Source organism: Lacerta agilis, chromosome 5 (genome assembly GCF_009819535.1).
Source record: "Lacerta agilis isolate rLacAgi1 chromosome 5, rLacAgi1.pri, whole genome shotgun sequence".
Taxonomy (NCBI): domain Eukaryota; kingdom Metazoa; phylum Chordata; class Lepidosauria; order Squamata; family Lacertidae; genus Lacerta; species Lacerta agilis.
In genome coordinates, this window is record NC_046316.1 from 54,243,017 (window position 1) to 54,258,796 (window position 15,780).

The following is a 15,780-nucleotide window of genomic DNA, read 5'->3' on the forward strand; positions in this document are numbered from 1 at the left end:
AATCATACAATTATAGAGTTGGAAGGGACAAGCCCACATCTACATCTTTTTGAGTGTTGCCTAAAGCGTGCCTCATGTTAAATTGTAGTGAAAACAGACGCCCGTGTCTGCTATCCAAAACTTGGCATCCGCTGTCACAGTAATATATATGTCCTAACAGCCTGGGTCCCTTGCAAGATTGTGGGATCTAGCATTGGATGTCACAGATCAATGGGTCCAGGACACAACATACCGTGTCTAATAAGGTACCTAAGGAAAGTATGTCCCGGAACAACAAAACTAAGCACAGTTCGGCCCCTGAACTGTGCATCCCAGGCTGCTTCGCGCCCATTACGAGCCCCGAACCAGATCTCCGCCTCTCCGCGAGGCCATCCGGACTCCTCCGCAGGAATCCGCGGCGGTCATCCTCCCTCCCTCCCTCCCTCCCTCCCTCCTTCCCTCCTTCTCCGGGCCATGGCGCTTCAGGAACACCCCACCTCCCCTGACAGAGCGGGCGTGGCCTTGGTTACAAAGGCGCCCCTTAGCAACCAGCTAGGCCGCGAAGCCCCGTGTTTTCCCAGCCGGCTTTTCCCCAGCCCAGGCGCTTACAGGTCGGCGCCGTGCGCGCTGAAGCCTGCGTTGAGACAGGAACGGGCGAGTCGCCTCCACAGCGCATCCCGGCAGGTGAAGCGGCAAAGGCGGCGGCAGGTCTGGCCCAGGCGGCCCAAGGCCCGCGCGTCCAGGTACGAGCAGATGAGCAGCAGCAGCTCCTCCGGCAGCGCCCACAGCGGGCAGCGGCTCTCCGCCTGCGGGGGGCTGCCCGGCCTCCCCATGGAGCAGAGGCCTCGCCGGCCCGGGCCCGACAGCGACAAACTCGGAAACGGAGCCGCCGCCGCTGGGCCCGGGTAGGCCGCCGCTAGTCGGAGGCGGCGGTTCCTCCCCGCCTGGTCGGTCAGTCACATGGGTACGTCCCGCCCTCGGGAGACCGGCCCTCGGTAGTGCGTTCATTGGATCCGCGATGGTTTCAGGGTGAGAAAAGGAGGAAAGAAACAGAGGGACTCCCTTTTGGCACGGCGGGGACACGTTTCTCTCCTCAGGAAACATATCGTCATGTTACGATCCGCAAACTTGTCAATGCTGGAATAGTACAGTTGCAGGCAAAACCCACGTCTGCAGCCCGAACGCCAATAAAAGAGGACTGGGCTAGGGCAACGTGCCACTTCCATTTCCATTGGTTGTAGGCAAGTCTCTTTTAGACACACAAACATGTTTTGCAATAAGGGGATAATAACATACTGACATATTTCACAGGGTTGTAATCATTAATACTGAGGCGGTGTATGCGCTTTGAGCATGCCAGAAGTTGTATATGAGTGCCAAGCTTTTCTTATCTCTGTAGTGCAATCCTGTGCTTGTTTACCTCCCATTGAAGTAAGTGTTCAAGCATGTAAGACTGGAACCTGTGTCTTATAAATTCCTTACAGGATCAGTTCCCCAAAGAGAAGATGAGCATTGCCCAGGCTGTTGTTTCAGAATTAAGAAAATTCTGTACATGCCGAAATAGGACGTGGTTTGTGTCATAGTAAATTAAAGCCTGTGGTAGAATTTGCACCTATTTTATGGTTTGAGGTGTTGGTTATGTACACATTCACTGCTTAAAACGCCAGGAGGTTGTCTTCTCCCCCACAGCGTTTCAAGTTGCCTTCTTATGTTGTTGTACAGACCAGAGAGGGGGCAGGAATATCTTCATCCAGTGCCCATGGCTTGCTTAGCTTCCACCAGCCAAACTCCCAACTCACTGAAGGTGGCTTCCTGCTGAAATATAGCATATAGACACGCTAACTAGTGCAATGATGCAATAAAGTATGTATTTTATTTTGATTTAAAAATTGTCTTCAGAGCCTTTCTGACCATTCCTGTAAGATCTCAAAAGTGCAGTACGTAGATATTGACACCTGCTTGTTCAGCATGCAGACTCCACTTGTGCCTTTGTACTTACATATTGGAGGATGCAGGGAATAACTAATGCAAATAATTAATATCCAGAAAATTGAACATGTTGCAAAGTTCCTTGTGAATAAACATACATTGTTCCCTCTGCACTATCTCTGTCAATATGGGCCAAGCCATTCTCAGGGCAAGTTTTATTCTCTGCAACTTATTACCAAGTTCAACCTTTCCCTTTTGTGGGAGAAAAAAAGGATACATTCAAAAATACTACTGTCAGGGAAGCTAAGTCTGTTTCTGGTCCTTGGCAGCCACAAGCATTAAGATCTCAGGAGTGCTGTACAGTATTGATGTATTGTAATATTAATCCAAATGCCTGAAACAAGTGACATCTTTTTATTTCAGAGTCAGTTGAGCTAAATATTGGCAAAGCTACTTTCTTCATACTGCTTCCTTGAAATGGATCTATTACATGCTACACCATTTCTAGCTGAAAAACAAAACATTCTTCATCTGTCAGATGATCATCAAAGATGTACAAGATGTTCAGAATGTGAGAAGAAAAGGTTGGAATACAGTCTTTGTTACAGTTTTTGAATGGAATAAAATAGCTGGTGCTAAACCATATGCTGCAACGTTTCCAGTAGAATATGGCAATGTCTGTATTAAATATCCTTTTGCACCTGATGATGATTGTAGACTTCAGTGCAATACAACTTGCAAGCAATGTTTCTTCAATAAAGCAGAGTTGAAAACAAACTTAAGACAGACAAGTGTGGTTTTCAGTCTTCACATCAAGTAGAGCAACTACTGTAGTTAAGTAACATACCATTTGATTCAGCACTTTTCATAGTTGCACAGTCTCCTAGGACCAAGAACCAAGTTAAAGCTCTTCTTTCACCTCTGAATTTGAAATAAATTGTTTTGTTTATAATAAATTCTGGGAAAGTGTGATATGAACAAATATGAATTATTAAAGATTACATCAAATTGAGCTAAGAAAACTGGAGGATGCCATCAGCATAAAATCATAGAATTGTAGAGTTGGAAGGGGTCCCAAGGGCCATCTAGTCCAACCCCCTGCAATGTAGGAATTGCAACACATGAAAATTGGCCATCCAGCCTCTGCTTAAAAACCTCCAATGAAGGAGGGTCCACCACTTGTGGGAGTCTGTTCCACTGTCCAAGAGCTTTTACTATCAAAAGGATCTTCCTGGTGTTTAGTTTGAATCTCCTTTCTTGTAACTTGAATCCATTGAATTTGGTCCTAGGTCATTAATGAACACTCAGCTAACTTGGATATGTATATTGAAGCAGAGTAATTAAAGATTCAAATACCAGGTGGAGATACATTTGCATGAGAAGTAATTTCCCACTCCAGTTATTATAAGATCTTCACAGGTAAGAACATCAACAAACCTGTTCTGTAGCAGCCATAAATTCAGAAAGTGTAAGAGAGAATTTCTTGAGATCACTGAGAGGAAAGTTGGTGAGAAATGCTGTTATCTTCTTGTAAACACCTGCACAACCTACTGTAAACCAATTTGGCATATAAGCAGTATATAAATTAATAATAATACAATATCTGTATGATGCTCATGGAGTAAATTAACAGTCACCTGTCTGAGAAAGGTTTGTATACAAAGTTAAGCATATAATAGTGCATCGGTTGGGGGGCAAATAAAAAGTTTTACAGAAAGGATGTTAGGCATGTCCAAGGAAACATAATGTCCAAGGAAATATAAATCTTTTCAGCTCTTGTAAATCTTGTAGCCATGAGGAGGGAGATACTCAAGTTGTTTTATATAATTTGTTGAACATACTTATTTTGATAGTCTATAACAATACTCAGAAACAAATTGGTTCATACACATTGATTTAACAGTTTCATCAACATAAGGAAAATCGTTGCCAAAATTGGAATTCAAGCTTTAACATACCTTGCCTTCCATGCACTATTATGGTTGCTGATGTCATAAGCTGCATCTAAGGAATCTGTAAACATGCTTTCTGCAGTCTGGCTCTCTGCCTCTTCCCTGCAATTTTGCTTCCTCATTTCCTAAAGACAGTTTCTGGAGTTGTGGCAATGAGTCTCTTGATGCATTGTCTCACTACCTTCTCTCACTGCCTCCCCCTCAAACCAACCCCCTGTCATCTGTTTTCCCTCTGAATATAATAATCTATCTGGTTTGATGGCTTTCATTACATTGCAAGGAGATTTGTGGTCATAACAAGCCCCACTGTGGAAGGGTAAAGCATTTTCATATATTTCACACTGCAAAGATTGATGCTTAAAGGAAAGCATAGAACTGACAGCAAATATGAGAATACAGTATTTGCAGCAGACCAACTTTTTCTTCGTGTGTAGCTAGCTTGTCTTTCTCAATTCAGATTAGGGCAGTGTTTTTCAACCTTTTTTGGGCAAAGGCACACTTGTTTCATGAAAAAAATCACAAGGCACACCACCATTAGAAAATGTTAAAAAATTTACCTCTGTGCCTATATTGACTATATATAAAGTAATTTTTCAATTTTTCCCACGGCACACCAGGCAACATCTCGCGGCACACTAGTGTGCCGCGGAACAGTGGTTGAAAAACACTGGATTAGGGTAAGAAGCAAAGCCTCCATTTGTGTGATTCCATTTGTGTTCCAATGAGATAGATAGCCTCAACTTTTGATACTTGGATGTGGGGAATATTCCTTTTTGTCATCTCTCCCATGCAAAATATAATGCCTGTACTGTGTTAATATGAGCATACATAGATTACAGTTCCCAGAAATAAGATTCTCCACATTTATGAGCGCACTGTATGCAAAAAGGCTCACACAGCAGCTTTTTTCTATTATGTTTTGCATCACATGTAATGTACATGTGTGTAGTGCTGTACACAAAGTGATTCACAAAGCTTCTAACATAACCAAAAGGCAACAGGCGTAAGAACTACCTGTTCATTACCTGACTGCTGTTTTTATTTGCACTCCCTTTTTTCAAAGGCTTCCTCTTTATGCTGCTGGAGCTTTGTACCTTTTCAGCAAAAGACACAGGTCATGCGGATGAGATTTTTCTGTTTTGTTTTTCTTTCTAGCCAACACTTTTGTGTATTTCTGAAATTCAAGACACCTCTGATACTAGCAAGGTACTTATCTGTAACGCCATCACTTTGAGGGATTAAAGCCAGTTACTTGTTACACACTTAGATCAAGAGTTATCTGAGTAGAGAGGCTGTCCTGTTAGGGTTGGGGAAATCTGGTTTTGATCTTGAGTTGTTTTGATTTTCTCTGAGAGCAAAACCATGTTATTTTAACTCCTGAATAAGGTGGGCTACCTGGCTGTGTCTCTTTCTCTCTTCTTTGGCAGAAAGGATTAGAAACTTCCACAGAATCAGCTCTCTATTAAAGCAGAGTGCTCTCCATTGAGTGGCAAGGAATGGAATTGTTTTCAGATTATATGTGTGTGTGTCTCTCTCTCTTTCCCACATCAAAGACTTTGATGGAAGTTGTTCACGCTATTGTCAGGAATGCAGGCATCGGCACAAAGGTGATTAGCAAAATTGCTTTTCTACAAGAGAAGCACAAAAAATTATCAAGGGATTAAGGGGGATAAAAAAGTTTTCATTGAATTCGGGGTGCAGTCTTCTCCAAATCATGGTTCATGGGTTTTACTTCACAAAAGTAGCCCATGACAAATCAGAGCAAATAGGTCTTCTGCATATATGTATTTATTAGAAAGAATTATTTGTTTCTACTAAAAAAAAGTTTGTTGGTTCTTATCCTCTGAGGTGTTCCCCAACTATTCATTTATTTATTAGAGCAGAAATAGGCCTCTTACTAACTTGGGATGTATGTAATTAATTAAATAAATAATAAAATACTATAGAGCTGTGACCACTCAGTGAAAAACACAATTTGTAATCTAAAATATTTCTATAACAACAGAATTTAGAACAATAAAATATACTACCATTATCTCTTTCCCTTACACAGACAGTTCACCCAAAATATGGTGTAGCTCCACTCATCCTGATATTTGACTTCTCCCAGTTATTCAGATACTTTCCCCAGCTATGTCCATATAGCAGTGGGCAAGGGGTATGCAGTTCACCCCTCTTAGAAGACAGGGAAATAGGTGTATGATAAAGCTTAAAGATGTAGGCTTTATTGGACAATGGCCTCATGTGTCTTGCCTCCCAATATTCTCTGAATAGCACCCCAAATAGGCATATGAGCAAAAACATATGAGTGACTTTGGCTTCTGTCCACAAATCAGTTTAGGCAGAGTACTAAACAGGCTAATTTAAGTTATCTAAGCTGCCTGGCATTATTCAATTGGTTTAAGTTCAAGTACTCCAGTTTAATCTGTTTGTAGATCAGGTTTCTTAATTACCACACAAACCTTAATTCATCCCATTTAATCGATTTTTATTTTATTGCCTGTTTACTAAAATGTTCTTAAGTATCTCTTCACAAAGAGATCATTTTAACTTTAATACAAACGATGTCATCTCTCTCCCTGCCCCAGGCTATATCAGGCTGTCACTCACCAGCCAGCTGTGGAATTCTGAAAGATTCCATTTAAAATGCTTTACAATTCCAAATGCACAATTTCTAATGCCACAGTGTGACTGCCACACAGATTGAGAAACGCCCCAACCCTTCAGGCTTCAAAGGCCGGACATCCTTGATCTCCAGAAGGAATGTGTTTGAATCCTGGGTCTTTTTAGTGGGCTCTTACAAAGATATTTATTTTAGGAGAGGGTTTTTTCCCCCTTTCACACTTGAAGCCTGACCTTGCTTTTTAAAAAAATCAATAGCAAAACTCCCATGTTCTCCTTTGGTAGCAGAATTGGGGCCCATTTCAGTGAAACATTCTTTAGGGGTGGGGGGGTGGGGTTGGGGTTTGTGTGTGTGTGTGTGTGTGTGTGTGGGTTGCCGAAAGCTTTTGTCATGAACAATTAGAGCTTCACAGAAAGAGTGCTTGAGCCTACCTCTTATTTATTGCAAAGGCAAGAGTCAAAGAAACAGCCCGTAGACTTGGTGTCCCCCCCCCCTTCAAGAGCTACAGCCCTTTCACTGCTTCTCATGTGGGTTACTTTTGTTGGGTGCTTCTCCTTCAGATACAGAATTATAAGCAACTGTCTTGTTCGTTGCAGGACTGATCTATAACTGCCTATGGTAAGAAACGGGAATTGATTCAGTGCTTGCATTTTCTGTACTTTCCCAGGAAAGAATGGCTCTGTGACTGTGTATCCTCCAACATCACCTTTGCTGATCAAGGTGTTTGTCACCTGCCTTTCTTCTTCCTTTCCTTTCCATTAAATATATTTAGAAGGTTAGGATGAGAGTCAGAAGAGTTTATAATAATGCAGTTCTCTGCATGTCATCTCAGAAGGAATCCAGTACACACCACTTTGTATAGGATTGCTGTTTTGTTCTTTTAAAATATATATGAACGTACATCCTTCTTTTTACTTTAATAGTTTAAGAGTAAACTTTCATACACACACACACACACACCCCCAAGAATAATGTTTTCTAAAATATTTACTTTTTTAAGTTGGGTTTTAGAGAGTGGCTTACAAGATTAGAACCAACACAACTAAGGTTGCAATCCTATACATATTCATGGTAAAAGGGTGGGTATGAAGTAAGGTGGGAGTATGCTCCATTGAACTCAGTGAGACTTAACTTCTGGATAGACATGTACAGTATACGTTTGTGCTTTAAATCATAAAGAAAGAAAATCTGGAAAAAATAGGATCTATGCTTTATAAGCAATAGACTACTAGGATACACATAAACAGTATTTTTTTATTTAAAAATATGTACTTGTTGGGTGGCATGATACTTGAGCATAGACACTTTAGGCTACTTTTGATAATACAAAGTGGGATATACATTATTGCAGCCATAACAACACATCTAAACGAGTTATAAAAGGATGCCAGATGGTGATAAAGCGAGGCTGGCTTAGCCATGATACTGGTTACTTTCATAAAACATTTATTAAAATAAAAACAATCTCTTACTGGACATTATATTGTTGGGGTGGGGTCAGTATTTCTTCTTGAGGAGCGGCTGAATACCTCTTGGTCCCTCGTGGAGTCTACTTTGGAGTAGCCTTGATTTTTAACATTTGTTCAAGCCAGCCTCTGATTTTTCAGGTTGCAGGCACAAAGAGTTTATGGTACAATCCTCAATAAATTTATGCAGCTTTTGTACAGCCATGCTGTATAATGCATCACATCTTCCATGGAAGATGCTGTTTGTTTGTTTGTTTGTTTGTTTGTTTGTTTGTTTAGATCTGAAAAGAATCCCCATCCCTAAATGAAGAATGTTTTCCTTGGGGATTGTGAGTACGGTAAACATTCCTGATGGCTTTAACGTCTGCTATCCAGTGTATGGGTGGGCAGTTCACACAGTTTTTGAACACGCACGTGTGTGCAGCATGTCAGATTATAAATTCTGGAAGAGGTTGACTAAACTCCCTTGCCCAGCCCTGCCCAGCCTCAGCTACCTTAAATCTCTGTACTGGAAAAGAAACATAAAAGGTGGCTTCTCCATTGACTTCTCCTTTCAGCTCTCTTTTTCTAATGTCACAAGTAAACATAGCCTGTCTCTTTCCTGAAACTCTTCCACATGGCTGAGTTCTTACACTGAGTCCAACATGGGTCAGATACCAGATCTGCCACTGACTGGACCTGAGGCCTATGCTTGCTGGTGTTCATGATGGCAGAGAATGGTTTGCACTATATTTGAATGCCATCTAAGTAAGATTATGGCAGAATGGAAACTGAGCGCCACCTGTTCCACAATCAGGTGGGCTTTGGTAGTTATCACAATGTGTGTGGAGCATGCTATCAATAATCAATGGCCTTCATTGCATCTGATTACCAATTACAAATTCCATTTGCCAATGTTGCCAAAAAGCTTCCCATTCAGGACAGACAAACAGACAGGCAGGCAGATATGGGTATATTTGAAATTTCTAACCTGCCTTTCTAAAAGAGACAAAATTATATAATACAATAGCTACGACACTGTTACATTCTTACCTTTTCAAATAGTAGCTGCTGCAGACAAAATGAGGCACCTGCCTCAGGTAGCAGATGCTAGAGGGAAGTAGTGGTGGCTTCTACTGTTCCTTCTGAACCTACAGCTGCTGCCAACTACAGTTGTACCTCAGGTTAAGAACTTAATTCGTTCTGGAGGTCCATTCTTAACCTGAAACTGTTCTTAACCTGAATCACCACTTTAGCTAATGGGGCCTCCCGCTGCTGCCGCCGCTGTGCCACCCCCGCCCAATTTCTGTTCTCATCCTGAAGCAAAGTTCTTAACCCGAGGTACTATTTCTGGGTTAGCAGAGTCTGTAACCTGAAGCGTCTGTAACCTGAAGTGTCTGTAACCTGAGGTACCACTGTAGTGGAAGGCAGCACTGTGTGTGTCACCCAGCCCACCTTGCGCTCTCTAAGCTACCCTACTGTCTTCAACTGCAGTGGACGGCACTCACATTGCCAGTTTTTAGGTAAGATTGAACTTCCAGTCTTGTCAGCTTTTATATAGGGAATTGGGGCACACGGTCTTCTCTGCCTCAGGCAGCAAAATGACTTGGGCTGGCCTTGAGCAGCAGCAGCAACAACAACAACAACAATGTGGGATAGACACAAAACCTAAAGAAACTTCAGAAACAGAAATGCACGCAGTGAATGAGCAGTCTGATGGACTGGAGGAGAGTCAATTAATGACAGTTGTGAAAACCTAAGGCTTGGAGGAACACAAAGAAAGATGAGGTGGTTAACTTGATCAGAGCACCACCAGAGTGGTTAAGGAGGGCAAGGACAGAGAAGAGACCTTTGGATTTGATAGCAAGGTCATTAAAATTTTAGCAATGACAATTTCAGTGGCATAAAGGGGGCGGAAGCCAGATCACTGGCAGGGGGTGAGACAAGAGTTAGAAGAGAGAAAAGTGAACAGCATGTTCTAGATATTCGGAAGTCAAGATTGGCCAGTAGTTACAGGGTGAAGGTGGGTCAACATAATGTTTTCTTGAGAACGGGGGAGACAATTTGTATTTTAAGGAAGGAGTCAAAGGAGAAAGATGTGGTGTTGATGTGATGGGAGATGGGGATAATGGTAGAGGAAACGGAAACCAGGAAGGAATAGGATCAAAGTGACAAGCGGAGAGAGGATAAATGAGGAAAGCAGAATGGCTACCTTGCCAAGGGAATCCGTGGTAGTGGGGAACACTAAAGGTACAGAATGGAGCAGAATTTCCTGAAACAGAGACTGGCTTCTCCCGAAAAGCTGAGTTGCTTATTCTAAGACCCTTGCTAAGCAAGGCTCTTTTCTGGATGACTGAAACCCTGCACTTTCCCTGTAGCATTGTGTTTGTGATAGCACCAATCCAGCACTAATAACATTATATCCAGATCCTATATAAAGGAAAGTGAAGTAACCTTCTTGCAGGGATGAAAACTCTAGTGTTGGCAGTTGTAAAAAATAAAAATAAATAAAATCAAGGGAAATATGTGCTTCTCTGCTGGAAGCAGAAGCACAGCCTCAAGGAAATAAATAATGCAAACAAAATACAACAATCCAAATAAATAATACCCTCCAAAATGCTCTGTCTCTGTTTCCCATCCAGTGTTGTGTCCACAGTCATTTTACAAAAATCAGATCTAACACACACATATATATTCAGTTAGTATAGTCCTGTGTTTCCGTGCGCTCTGGCTTCTGTCAAGGTGTTCCGTTGTGCCAGAAACAGTTTAGTCATGCTGGCCACAAATGCTATCCTGCACTTTCCAGAGCATTTTCCCTTCACTTCCCTAATCACAAAAGGTGTTCCCAGACTGTTACTATTTTGGAGTGAGATTCATTCGCATATCTGCAAATTCAGGTTGTGCAATTAGAGGTGATTTGGATCTCTTTCCCAGCTCACTTGCTTTCTCCAAATTCAGATTGTTTACAATAAGGAAAGTGTCAGGGAAATGCACTGGGATGTGTGGAGTAACATTTACTTGATGCAGTGTCTAACCTCCCTGCAAACAAATCGGAGTGAATGTTAAATAAATAGCTGACATCATTCAATATCTCTAAAGAAAAATCAGAATGAATGCTCGATAAGTAGGCCATCTGGAAAGTGACCAAAAGTCTGGTTTGGGGGAGGGAATGGGTTTGTTGCACAAGAGCTCCAAATCAACTTTTAATAGTGCAACACAAATTTGTTGTTAGGTGATTGAACCTTGGTCTACCTGATTCTGCACATTTACAACCTGAGGCTGCCCCTTTAAGGCTTGATGCACTGACATAAACATTTGCCCTCCCTTTTCAGAAGAAAGAGTCTGCTTTACACCCTTCCAAGGTATGCCTCTCATCTCTCTGCCTCCTCTCCCTTGCACCATCCCTCCCCACTCCACTTCAAACCCTGGGAAAAACCTCACTAAAGAGACTCGCCGACCAAGGGACCGTTTCGTTGCATTGTGTTTTCCAGCTAGACCTGAACAGACTGAAATCAATGCAGCTCCCTCCATCTACCCCCCTCCCTTGTGCTTTTTTTCCTTTCTTTTTCCTTTTTTTGTTCCTCTTAGTTTGTGCCCTCTGCCTTAAACAAGCCCAGTTTAGTTACATCCCCATAGCAATGAAGTGTCCAGCAGCTTCTGTTTCTTGTAAAAACACAGGTCTTTTTCATGGGGCTCAAGTGCCTCGTCAGTTCAAAATGCCCAGAGAGCAAGGGGGAGCGCAGTTTGCAGAATCAGAATGCATCTGTTTTAAGGATTTCTAATACACTCATCACCATGGTATCTGAGTGCTTTTGTATCAATATAATACATGACACCAGGCATCCATTGTGGTATAGAACTGCAGAGCAGAGTTACTAGAAAAGTACATGCAGAGTTACTAAAAAATATGCATGCAATTGTGTGTGTATGTTTGTGTGTATACATGTATGTACTTATCTTTCATCAGAGTTGATATCTAATACTGCAGTCAATGAGACTTACTTATGAGTAAAGATGTTTGGGATACCCAGTGCTTTTTTTCCTTTAAAAAATGTTTAGGGGAACTCTCATTTTGACTCAAGAAAATCACCATTTTATAGTTCAAATCAGGAAAAATAAATACAGTAAATGGACAAAAGTACAAAGATTCACAAAATGTTTAGGGATATGTGTACCCCTGCGTACCCCCAGAAAAAAGCACTGGGGATACCATTGCACAGCTAATATTTTGGGCTTACTAGAGGCAATATAACATTCTCAGTTGAATTGGATGACACTAGGATTTGACTAGCAGCTTAAGTCTGCAAAAATTTAAACCCACGTATATTACGTCCATGGTTAACACCATTATCTGAAATAAACTGGATAAGTTTGTGCCAGGCGCTAGTGTTTAAAAAATGCTTCCGCTTTGTACCACTTTTATTTATGTTGATACAAGTTTCTTGCTGTTACGTCAGGAGTTGTGCAGAAACTTGAATGTGGCAGAAAATTTTGAAGATTTGGCTCATTGCAGAGCAATCTGTTCCTTGAAAGAAAATGGCAGGCTGTGCATTGCAAGTGAACTTGCTCCTGTTGGTGTGGTGTCAGAACAAAAGTGGAAGAAATTTGCAACACCTAGCCAATGTGGTGTAGTGGTTAAGAGTGGTAGACTCATAATCTGGTGAACCAGGTTTGCGTCTCTGCTCCTCCACATGCAGCTGCTGGGTGACCTTGGACTAGTCACACTTCTCTGAAGTCTCTCAGCCCCACTCACCTCACAGAGTGTTTGTTGTGGGGGAGGAAGGGAAAGGAGAATGTTAGCCGCTTTGAGACTCCTTCGGGTGGTGATAAAGCAGGATATCAAATCCAAACTTCTTCTTCTTCTTGAGCATGACCTGTATGTAAACACCATTGGGATGACTGGATCAACAGAGCTATCCCTGACTATAATTTCATGCACAGACATTTTGCCCTTAGTAATTACATCAAGAATTGCACAGTTGTGCAGCACCTCATTTTGTCTAAATGTTTTTGGTGAAGTCGCACAAATCCAAAAATAAAAAAGGAAGAAAAATTAGGAAGGGAGGTGGGCAGGTGCTTCTCAACTTATCATCCTACCTGTGGAGATGATCTGTTTCCAGAACAGTGGTACTAGCTTGTAGAGCTATCCAATCATTGCAAACTACAAGCATAATTGCAATTGACTTTCCATGCTATCAGGAATATTGTGCTTTTTCTTTGTGTGCATCCTGCTTTGTAATGTCCAAACCAATGGATATGCAATGGGTGCTTTGGATATTTGAATACATTCACTATAACCCTTGTAGTAGATATCCTTTTAAAACCCCATTAATTTTTTTATCAGTCTTTAATTAGTGCCAGAATGCCTTTGTAGCTATAATTAAAATTTTACTGAGACATACAGTAGGTGTAGTGCTATAACACCATAATTGCTATACAACAACAACATTATAGAGCTATAATACTAGAATACAATAATTTTTTTAATTGTAGGGGGAAATTAAAAGATCAATTTAATAGGGGGTCATAAAATGGCCCCCACCACAAAGGGTTTTTTTTTAAAAAAAATGTTTTTATTTAGTTTTTCTTGGGTACCAATAGAAGATAACAGGGGCTCTACCTTTTTAAGAAGATGGAAGAATGGTGCTTCAAGCATCTACATCTATGGCGATTATGCTACACTTCCATTCTGCTGAAAAAAGACAGACTTCCTATGGTTTGAGAAAAGATGGAAGACCAACAGGGAAAATCTATGATGACAGTGCTGTGTAGATTTCCCCAGAAAAATTGAGTGAACAAAGCATAGCAATCACTAATGTCTAGTGTGGAAGTACCTGAAAATTTTGATGTGTGCCTTCAGCCACATATAACTTAGCAGCCTGACACCTGTGATACTATCTTCTCTCTCTTTAGCATGGTAGATACAAGGCAAAAGGGTTGTTACAAGTCAGACTAGGCAGGTACAATGTGCATCAGAATCACTTTATCCTTCTGATAAATAACTTGTGCAGGCACAGGAAAAAGATAGTGTTGATTTTTTGTGCAGCCTTATTATCTATTTCTAGTATGCCAGAAAGGTTTTAGGCCTGTAATTTTAAAAGTACACTACTAATTATTATTTATTAGTTGCTTTACTTATAATAAATAATATACCCAGTTACAATCCAGTTATATAACCAGCACTATATCCCCAGCCTCCCAAAAGTTTAATAACCACAGCCTCCAAAAGACACCTCAAATTAAAATGGTTAAATTCTTCTGGATATACAGAGGAATTCAACTCACCCATATCAGGCAGTAAGGGGGTTATGTTATCTTGTGGTAACACATTCCGTAGTTTAACTACCGTAAGTGCTGTGTGGAGAAGTACTTTCATCTATCTGTCCTGAATCTCTCAACATTCAGCTTTATTGAATGGTCCTGGGTTCTAATATTATTTATTTAATTTATTTATTTTTATTTTATTTTTTGTATTTATTTAATTTATTTATTAAATTTGTTAGTTGCTTCGTCTTGCCCAAGACAACCCAAAGTGAGTTAGTATGAGTATTATGAAAGAGGGAGGAAAACTTTTCTCTATCCACTTTCTCTGCATAGTGTATAATTTTACAGAAATTATAATAATCACTATTAAGCTTTCCTCATTGGGCACTTTGCTCCATCTCTGCGATCATTTTGGTTGTCCCTTTTCAAGCCTTTTCTGGCTCTGCAATATCCCTTTGGTAGTACAGAAAACAGAACTGTACCTAGTCCAAATGCAGTCATGCCATGGATTTGTATAGTGGCAATATGATATTGGCAGGATTCCCCCCCCCAAAAAAATAATAATAATCCAAAAATGAGCCCTGAAATGGAATTCACTCTTTCACAGCTGGGGCAACATCATCATCAAGCCATCCACAATGACCCCAGTATCTCTTTCCTGGTCAGTTCCCTTCAGTTTAGATCCTACAGCTCAGTTGGTAGAGCAGGAGACTCTTAATCTCAAAGTCTTGGCACGCTGGGCAAAAAGATTCCTGCATTGTAGGGGGTCACACTAGATGGCCCTCATGGTCCCTTCCAATTCTAAAGTTCTATAATTCTATTATTCTATTCATGTATATGTGATGTTAGGGGCTTTTGCCACAGCGTGCATCACTCTGCACTTGCTTGCACTAGATCAATTTGCCATTTTAATGCCCATCCACCCAGTTTGGAGAGGTTTTAATGGAATCAAGCGGTGTATAAATTTTGTTAACTAAATGAATCCTTTTTGAGGCCCTTACAATTCCTTTTGGTTTTTGCCACGCTGTCCTCAGCAAACTTGCCCACCTCACTGCTCACACACACACACACACACCCCTCTCCAGGTCATTATGAACAAATTAAAAGTACAGGTCCCTGTCCCAATCCTCAGGGAATTCCACTTTTTACATCCCTCCATTGTGAGAACTGTCCATTTATTCCTGTTCCCTGCTTCCTGTTCTTTAACCAATTACTGATCCATAAGAGGACCTATCCTCTTAATCCCATGACTGCTAAGTTTACTCAGGGGTCTTGGTGAAGCTTTATTGAAAGCTTTTTGAAAGTCTATGTACACAATGTTGACTGTATCACCCCTATCTATATGCCTGCTTGACACTCAAAGAATTCTAAAAGATTAGCTGGAAAGGACTTATCCTTGCAAAAGCCATGTTGTCTCTGCTTCCCTTGATCAACATTAGAAATTTTGTAAAGGAGGAAACAGCACCCATAGCTATGTTGGGCCCAACCTGGTAATGATTGTAAAAAGCACTCAATTGTGCTTTGAAGACAATAGGATACCAATCCTGATGCTGGAGCAACATTGGAAGCTGTCTTATGCTATGGCCGA

The 15,780-nt window shown here is 41.1% G+C and overlaps 1 protein-coding gene and 1 long non-coding RNA gene across 4 annotated transcripts in view; one reads left to right on the top strand and one right to left on the bottom strand.

Moving 5' to 3' along the window:
* Positions 1–888, bottom strand: part of FBXW4 (F-box and WD repeat domain containing 4) — a 75,768-nt gene extending 74,880 nt beyond the window's left edge. The window contains exon 1 of the mRNA XM_033149845.1: positions 589–888. Within this exon, the coding sequence (XP_033005736.1) occupies positions 589–812 (224 nt within the window). The 5' untranslated portion in view covers positions 813–888. The remainder of the gene's footprint in view (positions 1–588) is intronic.
* LOC117047085 overlaps positions 619–15,780 on the top strand; it is a 90,864-nt gene continuing 75,702 nt past the window's right edge. Inside the window, exons 1-4 of one of the 3 annotated variants that reach the window (XR_004426662.1) lie at positions 619–722; positions 2,332–2,492; positions 3,198–3,327; positions 11,261–11,487. This is a non-coding gene — a long non-coding RNA (uncharacterized LOC117047085). Of the gene's footprint in view, positions 723–839; positions 944–2,331; positions 2,686–3,197; positions 3,328–11,260; positions 11,488–15,780 lie in introns of those variants that run through there. The other 2 variants (XR_004426661.1, XR_004426663.1) reach the window with 2 other exon arrangements.